The sequence below is a fragment of the Amyelois transitella genome, chromosome 28 (genome assembly GCF_032362555.1).
Source record: "Amyelois transitella isolate CPQ chromosome 28, ilAmyTran1.1, whole genome shotgun sequence".
Lineage (NCBI taxonomy): Eukaryota > Metazoa > Arthropoda > Insecta > Lepidoptera > Pyralidae > Amyelois > Amyelois transitella.
Window position 1 is genome coordinate 552,478 of NC_083531.1, and position 14,575 is coordinate 567,052.

The following is a 14,575-nucleotide window of genomic DNA, read 5'->3' on the forward strand; positions in this document are numbered from 1 at the left end:
ATATTTAGTATCAAAAATACTGAAAGGCCTCTTTCAGCAGGATGTAAGTAGGTACCTACTTATAACTGATGAAATGAGATACTAAGATAGTGACAGTCAAACAAACAAAGTTTACTAGCCTTTCCCTTGATTTACCGTTATACTCTGCACGGGAAGGGAGTCAACTGGCACACACTATGTTTTTCATCGTTACCAGACCAGCGTGGAAGCTTGCTGAGAGGAAACCAAAACCAAAACCGATTACATAATTGTAATTACCAATATCTTATTCTACGGAAGTGATAATCATTCAAAAAGGCAGGTGAATGTCTCGCAAGATTATTTTACTCTTCCCAGCAATAAATATAACAAGACCGACACCGCAAAGGGTAATGTTTCAGTGAAAGTTAAGTATTACATAGTATTAAACAAGCATAACTGAGGGAAACTCTGCACAGAGCAAGAAATTAGTTCTACAATACATACATACTAATAATCACGTCCTCATCCCGTACGGGGTAGATAGAGCCGACAATCTTGAAAACACTGGAAGGCGACGTTAAGCTGTCTGGCTTAACGATGGTATAAAGATTCAAATATGTATACTCAACATCACTTTCCAGCTCGCGGTTTGGATTCAGCACTATTTGTAATTTTGTAAAAGGTATTTATAAGTTAATTTTGTTCATACAATGGATGCCATAGAAACAAACTGCAAGAGTAATAGAAAGGCAATTATATTATTCAGAAATGTAATGAGTTTCGACTTTTACTTGACTTTCATACGTCACGACTGTTCATTCGGCGAATAATCTACGTATTTTACGATACACGCATATATTATAATCACGTCTTTATATAGGGGGAAGACAGAGCCAAGCCAGTCTTTTCAAGACTGTTGGCTCTTTTATGCAGTATGGTTTAATGATGGAGTTGAGATTCAAATAATGACTTTCATAAAAAAAACATTCCAAGTTTATTAGTATTTCCCTTGATCGACTTTTCTGCACGGGAAGAGAAGCAGCTAGCACACACTACGATACAAATATTCAGAACTTAGCTCTAATTTTTTAGTGCGTTGACCATTATTAAGCTATATGAAGTATCCTATAATAACGAATAAAATTTTAGAATTTGAATTTGATTTAATTTGAATTATACCTTAATTCCTTCGATTACCGTTCCCGCGGGAATTAACGGAAATCCTGTCTTAGTGCGGCCACCCTTAGACCAAATAAAAGGAACCTTGATGCCAAATCTTAATCACTAGAACCTGCGGTTTGGGACATGTCGGCCAATCAGTCAGTCAATGTCCCCTTTTACGTATACATACATACATATGGTCACGTCTATATCCCTTGCGGGGTAGACAGAGCCTACAGTCTTGAAAAGATTGAATGGCCACGTTCATTCAAATAGTGACAGGTTGCTAACCCAACGCCTAAAAAGGAATTCCAAGTTTGTAAGCCTATCCCTTAGTCCCTTTTACATCGATTCGATTCGTACACCCACAGCTCCGTAAAGGAAAACCTTTACCTTTGGTGGTCTAGGGGTGCCTAGACACTAGTGCAGTCACCATGATGCTTTCAAAATGGCAAGAAGGGCGCACGGAGGGGTTTTAGTGGGTAGGCTGGCTGGCCAGGAGTCTGTAGCGGGAGCGATGATTCGGCTCGACCGCCACCAAAGGGAAGATCTTCCGCCAGGCTAGGTGTTATGCCTGGGGAACCGCGGCTCCGACGATGTTGTGTCGGAGGTTGTATATATAGCTCCAATCCGTGAAATCATTGAAATCGCGTCTTAGATTCTTCGCTGCTATTGGCTGAGCGCGTCAATTTCTTCGCGATGATTGACAGTTGTTGTGAGATTGGATGTTGTGACGAGTGGCGTAGAGATGTCGCCACAAGTCCCACACTCTCTCGGGTGAAGACCCGAGGGTAGTCCGTAAAAGGATTTCCCCTTCGATAACAAAAAGAGGGGTGCCTAGACCACTATTGCAGTCATAGAGGAATTCCCGAAGTGTTAGATAAATAATTGTTTCTTTTTATTGTTATATATACGAGTAGTATCGTTGAGTTAGTATCTCGTTACACAAGTCTCGAACTTACTTCGAGGCTAACTCAATCTGTGTAATTTGTCCCGTAGGTATATATTTATTTATTTCTATTCCCGGGAATATACTCGTACCGACCAAGACCTTAGAATGTGTAAATCGGCTCGACCTCTTTATACAGCCTTCAATTAAGATTCTTAGTTTAGTGCCAACAGCGGACACTCATTTAATTATTTATGTGGCACTAATCGAGTAGCTTTTCCCGGAGATTGTTCACATACAAGGTTTTTCCGTTGGTTTCATAAATTATACCAGACTATGCCCTCAGCGTGCTGTGTGGTTCCCGGCACCAATAGGAACAAGAATAGGTCTCATTTCTTTTCCATGGTAGTCGCAAAAGCGACTAAGGGAGAGGTTTATAAAATTAGAATTCTATTTGAGTCTGAATTCTATCATTAAACCAAACAGCTGAACTCACGTCCTGCTGAACAGCTGAGCTCACTTTTAAGAGACTGTAGGCCCTGTCTACCTCGTAAATTATAAAGGCGTGATTAGATGTGTGTATCATCACTAAGGTAAATAAGAAAAATCCCAAATATTAGCCTTTCCCTTTCACAAGCTGAACGGCAAGAGAAGCGGCTGGCAAACACTATGTTATTTCTTTGCTGCTGTAGGAAGAATAGTAGAACACACTTCACTTCACTACAGAAGACAGTAGGAGAAAAAAGGAGAGAAATAATCAGTTATAATCATAAAGTACTATATTGTTGGACATAAAATAAAAATATTTGACAATAAAATAAAATCTCTGTCATTTTTTCTTAACTAAACAAACCATGTCAACCGTTGCTATTGCGTCCCTACATAAAGAAGGTTATCGACACTGCCAGACCAGCATGGAAGCTATTTAGGGTTCCAACTAGTGTTGCCCAAATATTGGACGGCCTCTGTGGCGCAGCGGTAGTAAGCTTGTCTGTGACACCAGAGGTCCCGGGTTCGAATCCCGGCCAGGGCATGTTGAGAAAAGAACTTTTTCTGATTGGCCTGGGTCTCGGATGTTTATCTATATAAGTATTTATTATAAAATATATTATCGTTGAGTTAGTATCTCGTAACACAAGTCTCGCACTTACTTCGAGGCTAACTCAATCTGTGTAATTTGTCCCGTATATATTTATTTATTGATACTTGTAAGATAACCTAAAATGGATTTATTTTTTGGTGAGGGTATCTAAGAGATAATCTTAGCCGCATAGTGCGCACACGCAGTGCAAGTGGCACAAGGTCGATGGGAAAGCTGTCCCCACAATGTGTGGCACGGTTAGCGAGAAAACAAGAAAACTTGTGTGTTTGTTTGTCTATACCTGCACTTAGCCGCGTAGTTTAATACTGATTTGGTATAAAAATCAATTACACCTTTGTTTCCTTACCTGGTTTTATACATACATACATATAAACGTGACTATATAGACAGAGATTGAAGAGACTGATAGGCCACTTTAAGCTGTTTGGCATTATGATGGAATTGAGATTCATTTGTTACCCTATCGCCTACAAGAAGAATCCTCACCTTATAAGCCTATCCCTAAGCCGACATTAATGACATCCATGGGATAGAGATGGAATGGTCCTATTCTTTTTTTTTTTGGTGCCGGAAACCACACGGCGCACTGGTTTTATATTTGGTTTGCAAGTTGTTGGTCTGGTTGTTGGTAATAAATAAATAATTTTTTACAAGCGGTCAGATGGGAATCGCTTCGTGTAAAAACCTGACTTCCAATCCAGGGTCCTTGGTCAAAGGTGTACACCGAGCTTCTCTCCAGAGTGGTGAGGATGTAACCGGGACTAAATCCAGGCAGAAAAAGACTGTAAGGGATAAAGATGGGCCTGGAATTTCTTCTGGAGTAGATACTTACCGTCCTCCACCGAGGAAACTGAAACAACAAATAAATACATTTAATCAATTGTCGTAAATAACCTTACTTGTGCCCTCTCCCAGGTATTCACCATTCTGTCTCATCTTCTCTCTCACCTTTCCGCATTCCCAGTTCCACCCTCGACCATAGTGCTTTGGGGTCTGGGGTCCGCTTACATATTTTTTTTAAATCACCATTATATGGCGCTAAATCTATATAAGTATATAATCACTTCCGTTACTAAATTACTGACAACAACGCACGGGCCAAAGCGCTGGGTCTAGAAAGATATTTAATTAAGTATGTAGGTTACCCAAGTATGTTGTTTAGGGATGCACTAAGTGAGGATTTCCCGAAATCATCGGCATTTTTCGATTTATGCAGGCGGAGCCACGGGCAAACCCTAGTTCTGCAATAGATGACGCTAAAGCATCGATTAAGTAAATACAACTAATTCAACTATTTTTCATTTAATTCAATTCATTTATTGCATATCATTTTGTACATTTCAGTTCTAACTGCTACAATAGTCACTGGCATAATAATGGGTACAACATGAACCCCGCAGGGTACAGCAACATTATTATTGGAACGGCAAGCGGTTTTGTCAATTTAATTAGGTAAGTATGATTTGGTTTTATTCAATTCGATTTGTTCAATTGATTCAATTCAAATTAGCATTATAGGTATAGTTTAAAATTATATTGCGTCAATATCATTAATTTCTATTCAATGTCAATTCCAAATTTTTATCGTTGAAAAATTCCTCAATTGTATAATAGGTATGCTTTATTTATTTGTAATAATTAAAAAGTGTAAAAACTTAAAAGTTTAACAACCGGAAACGTTTATTTTCATTTCTACTGTGGGTGAAGCCGCGGGTAACAGCTAGTAGACAGTATAAGTCAAGTTCAGTATCAACCGAGAAGGTATTTAACTACGTGATATGAATATAATACCTAATTTCAAATTCAACGTGCGCAGGAGCAGTATTATCGCGGTTGAATCGTAATAGTATGTAACTTGTAACAATATGTAATGTATTTTTTTTTTATTTGATTTTGTGAGTGCGAGTGACATAATTTATAAGACATAGACCCAAAAGATAAAATTTTATTTCATTTTTGGTCATGTGGAGAGAATGATTGAAGGCAGGTTTACGAAGCAATTGGCTAAGTAAATTTTTCCTAACCTACGTAAGTACTAGGTTTTCTTTAAAAGTAAAACTTCACAGGCCCTTTAAAAAAATACATATTCTTCCATCATTTTAAACGTAAAGATGAACAAACCGTTAGTGAAACTAAATGAGATGATGTAATTATTGATATAAAAATTCGTAACTTCTCTTAGGTTTCAAACTTAGTATATAATATGTCATGAATAACACGAGAAACAAGCACATGTATTATTTCTTAATAATGCACAGACAGACGTAACACTCCATTGTATGTTATTGTATATGAATGAAACTACTTTCATTTTCACGAAACCTGTTTTGCACAAAAATAGCTCTCAAAATGAGTCACTAATTAGGTTTAGTTGTTGACCATACAAAAGTAGGTTTGTTAGTCAGGTATGTTTGTATCATTGTAGAATCCAAGCTAATGAGCAGATTTTATCTCAAAAATACCATTTTTCAGGTCTGAAGCTCAGAATGAATCTACATAAGAAAAAAGAATATGAAAAAAAATTATTTATTTCTGTACCTATTTGTTAGGAATAAACTAAACACTACTGAATATTTGGGAAAAAGTCAAAAACTTCAGGAGTTGCGGCTACTTTTTTCTGAAAATTCCCGTGGAGCCTATGAAAAGCCCACTGCAAATCTATAGTTATTTATAAATCCATCTCATAGGATGCTCTCAAGATTTCTCAAACTCATAACTTTGAAACCGCTGAACCGACCTATGGTTAAGATCAAATATGTAATGTCAATACCAATCGTATCAGTTTTCGAAAATGACATTTCCCTTGCCATTAACGGCTATACTATGTCACCACACGGATCTGAAGAAATGAGCCCCAATATCTATAGACGCCGACATCCGCCGTGACGTCACAACTCACAACCGGTTCTCACACGGCAGGGAAAGTGCGACACACCTGTGTCTTGTTTTGAAGCTTCGTTGATATTAAAAGATAAAAAAGTATTGAAAAAATATCTACGACATCAGAAGGACAGCGAAAAAAAATAAGCGTCCTTCAGTTTGATTAAGTTACATACTACGTATGTTAGTCTGTAAGGTATGTATATATCTATGGACCTTTGATGCATGAAAACAAATAAATAAATGAAAAAACTGGCAAGTAATAAAAAAAGAAATTATTACTTAGTTTAAATATACTTAAGCTTTATTTACAGCGTGTCCCCCTATTAAATGAAATATCTAATTTGAGTAAGTGCATGCAGTAATTACCTACCTACTAAGTAAAATCTGCACCTTAATTTCATAAAAATCTCTTGTCGTGTAACATGTCTTTGATAAACCCTAATCCATAAAAATATTCTATTGTTGTAGGTACAATGTCCAAAATAATAAGTTAATAACACTAGAAACTTAAAATAACTTTTATTCTTCCGACTTATACCATTTTGGACAACAAAAGGACAACAGCAATTTTCATTCAAAAATTACGCAATCTACAAACAAAATCCCTCAATCTTTGAAACATAAGATCATTTCAGATTAAAAAAAAAATATTAAAGCGAATGCATTATTTCCTTTCTCGGAAGTAATGTTGCAACCACAGACGTTTTATGTTTTAACTCGACCACATCGGGACAATAACCTTAAGCCACGGGTAATATGCGGTTACGTAACTAGAAGTTATTTGAATGTCAGCTACGTGCTGCCAAGTTTGTTTTACATCGAGAGCCGAGACAGTTTCAATTATTTAATGTTAGTAAGTAGATAAGCCAAATTTACTAGCGCACAACTCTCTCAAATCTCGTTTTCAGTAAGTCGAAGAATTCAGAAAAAAATATATGTATGTAGGAACACTCCACATCTTACTCATGGATACCTAAAATTGGGATTCTTTTATGCATACATACAGATAGCATACAGCTGTTAGTGGTCTTTCAGTCTTTTCAAGAAATATAGTCTTAGTTGAGGCTACTATGGTGAAATAGGCTTACAGTCGCACAATCATACTCGTAATAAATTCGCTCGAAGTCGAAATGCGCATAAAGGCACAGATTCAAATCCCACCATGGCCATGTACCAGTAACTATTTTGGAAGTTATAGTTATATATAAATTACATTTATAACTCAACGCTATTCTTACGTTACGGGAAAATATCGAGAGAAAACCTGCACATTCAGCAACTGGATTAGGTTCCCCTGCAGAGGTTGCGGAGGCCAGATGGGCGTAGCTTCGTGTAAAAACTTGTTCCAATTCAGTATCATGGTCAAAGAGCGCACCCTACTGCTTGCAGAGAGGTGAAGATTATTAGTTAGTCACATCTTCACCATCACCAGAACGAAGAAGAAGATCTGTCTATAGATATTATTCTTAGGTCAATACCTCATCTAAGAGGCAAGGTCATCGGCCGGCTTTCGGGCCGTTTTCTAAGAGAGAAAGGTTGTGAATATGTTCCGTACCGGTTTGGATGCGCGCGCGCAGTGAATGGCGTCAACTTTAATTGAAAATATCCAAGCTTTTGCCCGAGTAATCTTCTGCGGTCATTATGGAAAACTAGAGTATGCTCGTGGCTTCTCTCGCGTAAATGGACATATACACACAAAAAAACACCCGCCTCTTTCCCGGAGAGGTAGGTAGAGACTACATCTTTCCACTGTAAGAATTCTCTCTCTTGGATGAAAGTTCCTTGATTTTGCAGGCAAAACAAATCTATTTGTAAAACTTATAATTTCAGCTAAATAATTTAGATTATTTCGACAAATAAATAAATATGATTAATTTATATTTTGTAAAGAACAGATATCACGAGAGTATCACGTCTATATCCCTTGCTGGGTTGGACAGACCTAACAGTCTTGAAAAGACTAATAGGCCACGTTCAGCTGTTTGGCTTAATGATAGAATTGACAAGTTGTTAGCCCATCGCCTAAAAGAAGAATTCCAAGTTTATATGTAAGATCTATAAGAAAGAGATAGAGTAGTCCAATTCTTTTTTTTTATTAACCACACGGCGCTATCACTAGTATAATAGATTAAAAAGTTATAATGCCCAATTTTTTCAAACTCACTTTCGCAAAATACCTGTATTAAATTATATTATCATTAAAGATTATAATTACGAGTATGTTCCGTCAATGCAACCCGATAATAAACATAATCTGGCTGTAATTACATAAAACACGTAATGTTGAACGAAAGTTGTTCATTTATCGGATCTCGTTTAACGATTATATAATAAGCTTTCGAACTCAAGTTTGCGCGTACAAATGTACTTTTTATCCTTGGGAATCTGGGAATCCACGTGTAAGAAAAATGACGTATTATAAGTTGATGACAGTGTTTATGCCAACAATGTAAACACGTTCTTTTTACAGCGTGCACCACCTTAGGCCTCATTTAGCTTACCACCAGGCAGACTGAGGTTAAGCGCACTCAAATTTTTTATCAAAAAAAAAAATAACGAACAAAAGTTAGGTCGGGATAACCTTGACCGGGTCTAGGTACCTTTTACATGCTCTAGAGTACCCTAAAACAATGAATCGAAAATAAGTACCTACGCAGGGACCGTGTCGATTAAAAAAGATGTAGTTTCTGCTTACACCTCAGGGAAATAACTATGGGTTACGAAGACCGAATTTAATCTGAAAAAGATGCATCCATCTTGATCTGCTCGGGAACGGAACCCAGGACCTCGTAATTTTGAGGGCGTCACAAAAACCGTACAATCGTTTATGTAACGTATAAAGATGATACTTTTTTTCCTGTGCAGATGTTGTTATTGAAACTGTTGACTCTGTTTACCCCGTAACGGATTAAAAGTATGTATGAATAAAAAGTTATAATCGCTCAACGTGCAGATTATAAAAATCTGTCAATGAAAAAAAAGGCTTTCAAAACTTGGGATTCTTTACGCATTGGGCGAGCAACTTGTCGTTTCTGAATCACAATTCCATCATTTCGTTTCAGTGTTTTGCGAGAACGTTATCTCTGTCTATCCCATAGATGATTAAGACTAAACGATAAACCATTTTTTAAAACATAACATTTGTTCAAGGTGTGGCCAAGTTATGTGCGCGCTCAAAATTCAACATTCCGAACCGCGCAATATTATCTTCCACTATCTGTTGTTCCATGGCGGGTCATCTCATGAACTTTCACTACTTTCCCAGCCTCCGCGTGTTATGCAACCTGCGCAGGCGTCGAACACATTGGTTTTGGCCACAGAGCATCGCACACACGACTGAAAAATGAGAATACTTATCGATTCGTAACTTTTTTTCTAACGTGATTACAATTTATTGGTGATGCCTTTTTGTTTGAGATGAGATGAATAATGTTTACGTGGTTTCATTGTAATTAGAACTTGATACGGCAGTGCCGTGTGATTCCCGGCACCAATACAAAGAAGAATAGGACCACTCCATCTCTTACCCATGGATGTCGTAAAAGGCGACTAAGGGATAGGCTTACAAACTTGGGATTCTATTTTAGGCGATGGGTTAGCAACCTGTCACTATTTGAATCTCAATTCTATCATTAAGCCAAATAGCTGAACGTGGAAAATTCAGTCTTTTCAAGACTGTTGGCTCTGTCTACCCCGCAAGGTCTATATACGTGACCATATGTATGTATGTATTTCTAAATTGAAACCTAATCCACGAGACTCGCTGATCAGAAGACCTAAGTTACCACCTATTTGATTCCTTTTACGATCCGTCTAAATTTGCTTTCAAATGAACTTTCGCTAGGCATTCCAACCGCGAACATCAATGATCATAAAATAACCATTGACACACTCATTTTAATAGTTTCCATGCAAAATACAGCATTCGTATGTAAAATAGATTAATTTAGGCGAGTTTTGGTATTCCAAAGAGAAACTTAAAAATATAGATAGTGAATTGAGATGGTGTTAGAAAAATATAATTTAGCTTTTAAACATTTATTTAGCCGCTTTTAAAAACGTGCACAGGTTCAGATCACACTGTGTCTTAATGAATACCATCGTGACAAAATCTGTACATTCAGGCTACTGGACGGTCACCATTATCAAAGATCGAATTTAAATGGTTTCCTTGCTAAGGCCGCGGAGGTCAGACGGGAGTGGCTTCGTGTAAAAACCAGACTTACTTAATTCAAGATCATGGTCAAAAGGTGGTGCAGCGAGATTAGGATGTATCCAAAATGAGGAAGAAGACGAAGTGTAAAAGGCAAAGGCCCCGAATTTCTTACAAAAAATTTAATTTGTTGAGTTGAGTGCGTTGAACTTTTTATTTTAACTCAGATATAGAAATCAGAATTATTATTATTGAGAGAATTGAGATTTAAATAGTGACAAATACGTGTATTTAAATATCCCTTAGTCGCCTTTTTTTTAAAATTATTCCTCCTTGAGGGCTTCAATGTTGCCCAAAATACCTATTTCACGCGGACGAAGTCGCGGCCACAGCTAGTTTACAATATAAGTCGGGATGAGTAGATATTGTTTTACGTCAAAAAATCTTGTCTACCGAGTTGAGAACTCAATCGGGCCAACCGCCAAAAGGAAGAACATATAGCAAAGCAAAAACAACGGCAATAACAAGTCACTACTTCAAAGTTTCATCAGACATCTTATCAGTTTTATAGTCCCGCACTTGAAATTGTGTATAATTTCTCCGAAACTTGAACCTGTCTCGTGTTATGAGCCATTGTTTTGCTTTCCCACTCACAGTTCATTGTCATAGATGATAAGCAGAAGTGGAGTGATCGTGTAGAGCGCGCGAGTCCTTGATATTAATGAGAGTATCAATAATGAATATCTATACTAATATTATAAAGCTGAAGAGTTTGTTTGTTTGTTTGAACGCGCTAATCTCAGGAACTACTGGTTCAAATTGAAATTATTTTTGTGTTGAATAGACCATTTATCGAGGAAGGCTTTAGGCTATAAAACATCACGTTGCAACTATTAGGAGCGAAGAACTAGTGGAAAATGTGGAAAAAAAACGGGGAAAATTATTCATCCTCAAGGGCCAAATGATGCCCAAAATAACTATTACACGCGGACGGAGTCGCAGGCACAGCTAGTCAGTTATCCCTTTCCACGCCAAGAGTTTTCGTCAAAAACGTTCACCACACGCCACGGCAATAAACGTGGTTGATTTACTAGTGTTGACAATATTGAGTATCGATATTATTAATTTGTATTAAATAAATCATTATAAAACAGTTATATTTTAAGTTCATGGGTTTTATTTTATTATTGTTACTCCTTGAAACATTTTAAAATGTATTGAAATCTCAGTGGCGTATTAATACAGCGAAAAAACGCACAAGTAATCATGATAATTAATTGCATCACTACGTGTCTGATAAATCAGACAGTGGCGTACGCTTAATATGAATTTTTAACGAGTGTTAGTGATGTGTCAACTTCCGGTCATAAACTTCGATACCTTACGAAAGATATACTTTTAACTTATTGATTTAATTAATTAAATGATGGAGACAATTATTATTTTACTAATATTGATGATCGTATTATTATTATTTAAAAATCCTTCAATCAGGTTATTTTTATTTTAAAGACAAAAACCGATTGAATGTTGTAAAAATTTTACCTACCCTACATGACTAACTTGAATCATCTGAAAGTGTAATTTTTCGTTTCGTCGTCTCAATTTTGTTTTACTTACAATTGCCATGGCTAAAGGTAAATCCTAATCAACTCCTTTGCAGTGGTCATATTTCAATAAATATTAATTTGCAATTATAATAAATCTACACAGCAACGCAGAGATGATAACCCAGAAAATAACATGACAGGGTACTTCCATAATTTATCGATACCTCCTACCCTCATTGTACAGCACGAAATAAATAGTTCTAGAAACATCTAACGCCTCTGACGTCACTTCCGCGTCTTATATATCAGTCGTTGGCGTACGAGACAGATGCATGATCGTGTCGCTATAGTGTTGTGACATACCATGCAATTTACTGAGTTCGATGCAAAACATCATTTGAAAATAAATGCATTTTCTGTGCTAAAACTTGGTAAAATTACGACACACTAAAAAGTTTTATGGCCAAAACAAAAACCTGTAATATTTTTAATTTCTTAGACGTTTCTTTTGAGAGTTCCAGATTTCTGGTTTAAGTAGTAACATTGTAATGTAACATCACTAATGTCTGATATATAAGACATTGGCGCTGAGGGTTCAAATAAAAAAAAAAGTCAGAATCTCTGATAAACATGGTTTTGTTTTTGATAATTTATTATTCAAATAACATTATAATAAATCGTGAAATTGTTATTTTTGATTAACTAAAGTATGAACTGTCTAAAAATGTTATGCATATGTCGTCAGGTACTATAAAGATAAGAAAAAATACAGCTAAATTGGTAAGATTTATTTGACTGATACATTCAGTCAGAAAAGTATCGGGAATGGATTATTTATTTATGGTTCCAAATTCAAATTTTTGTTTTTTTTGTTGTTGTTAGATTGGCACAACTGTTTTCCATTTTGGCGCGGAGTTTGAGTTGCATCTGTTGTTTACATTAAATACAGTGCTATTTTTAGTTATATCATATCTAGTGTGTATTGCTAATTTCATAATGGATAAAAACATCGAACAAAGAGTTTGTCTTAAATTTTGCATTGCCAATGGAATATCGTGTTCGGAGTCACTGAAAATGTTACAGAAGGCTTACGGTGAATCGACTTGATCAAAAACTCGTGCTTATGAGTGGTACAAATGTTCAAAAGCGGTCGAGATATGATGGAAGATTTGCCTCGCTCTGGTAGGCCATCAACGTCTGCAACTGAAGTTAACATTGCAAAAGTGAAGGAAATAGTGACTGAAAATCCTCATTCAACTTTGAGAGAGATAGCCACCGAACTTTCTGTATCTCACGAGTCGATCCGTACCATTTTAACTAATAATTTGGGTATGAAACATGTTGCCGCTCGGCTAGTCCCAAAAGACCTGAATTTTTTTCAAAAACTCAATCGCATGAGAGTCGCTGAGGACATGCTAGAACGAGTCAATTCCGACCCAACATTCATGAAACGCATTGTTACTGGTGACGAGACGTGGGTTTACGAGTTTGACATGCAAACTAGTCAACAAGCTTCGGAGTGGCGCCTTCCAACTGAACCGAAACCGAAACCGAAAAAACCACGCCAAAGTCGTTCAAAAGTCAAAGTCATGTTGACTGTTTTCTTTGACTATCGCGGTGTTGTGCACTCGGAATTCTTGCCGGAAGGTCAAACGGTAAATAAGGAATATTATTTGAGTGTTATGCGGCGTTTAAGAGAGCAAATCCGACGAAAAAGGCCAGATTTGTGGAAAGAAAATTCTTGGATTTTGCACCATGATAATGCACCTTCGCACAAGGCCATCATTGTGAACGAATTTTTAACCAAACACTCAACAAATACCATCGAGCAACCACCATATTCACCAGATATGGCTCCAGCCGACTTTTTTCTTTTTCCTAAACTCAAATTACCACTTCGTGGCACCCGTTTTCAATCGGTAGAAGACATAAAAGAGAATTCGCGGCGAGAACTGACCTCAATTCCGGAAACAGCGTTTAAAAAATGTTTTGATGATTGGATTATTCGTTGGCGTAAGTGTATCGTTTCTAAAGGAGCATATTTTGAAGGTGATAAAATAAATTTGGATGAATAACAAACAGTTTGTGTATTATTGATCTTTTCCCGGTACTTTCTTGACAGAGTAGTATATCAGACTTTGGCGGCGAGGGCACGAAACTTAAACGTCTGATATATCAGACTTTGGCGCTGAAAAGGTTATATACTGTTATTACTGTTTTAATTGGAAGTCAATTAGAAAATCAGCGGATTCCGTAAAACATATAAAATTATTATTTATACATAAATTATGATTTTGTATTGCAAAACAGTGGAAAAGCGAATCTTTCGAGTTGTGTTTTATTTACTCTGAAATTTATTTACTTTTAAAGTAGTAGTTATTTATAAATAAAAAATCAATTTAAGACTTAAAATAATAAAAAATATCAGCTAACTACGTACGTACGAATCCATAAAGCGCGCTCTATGCGAAATATATTTTCTAACTATGAAAATAAAATGATTGTAGTCAGCAATTCGAAATTCTTTTGACAAAAATAGTTTCGCTCACTTGATGATCAGTGCGTGCTAAATGGTACTCTTACTTATTTATCTGTGGTCTTTTGAAGTTGAATAACCTTTGTTGGACATTCAATGGAAAATCCATTTGAAGAACTATTATAGCTCACAATAAAGCGGTTATAAATACTTTGCTCAATCAGCTAAAGTTAAAGTCAGGTTCTAACGCGACACGACCCCCGTCTGACCGACCTCCGCAATTTTGCAGGGAAACATAAACCACATCGCATTATGGTTGCACATACAGTTGCCCTAATGTGCAAGTTAGGATATTTTTTCTCACCGTAAGAGTATCTAACTAATAAGCATAACCTACAAG

At 36.6% G+C, this 14,575-nt stretch overlaps 1 protein-coding gene across 1 annotated transcript in view; it reads right to left on the reverse strand.

Annotated features, from left to right (window-relative positions):
- The window catches only part of LOC106138095 (uncharacterized), a 30,761-nt gene that overhangs the window by 9,505 nt on the left and 6,681 nt on the right, over positions 1-14,575 (reverse strand). Inside the window, exon 2 of the mRNA XM_060952469.1 lies at positions 3,946-3,963. Coding sequence (XP_060808452.1) covers positions 3,946-3,963 — 18 coding nt within the window. The remainder of the gene's footprint in view (positions 1-3,945; positions 3,964-14,575) is intronic.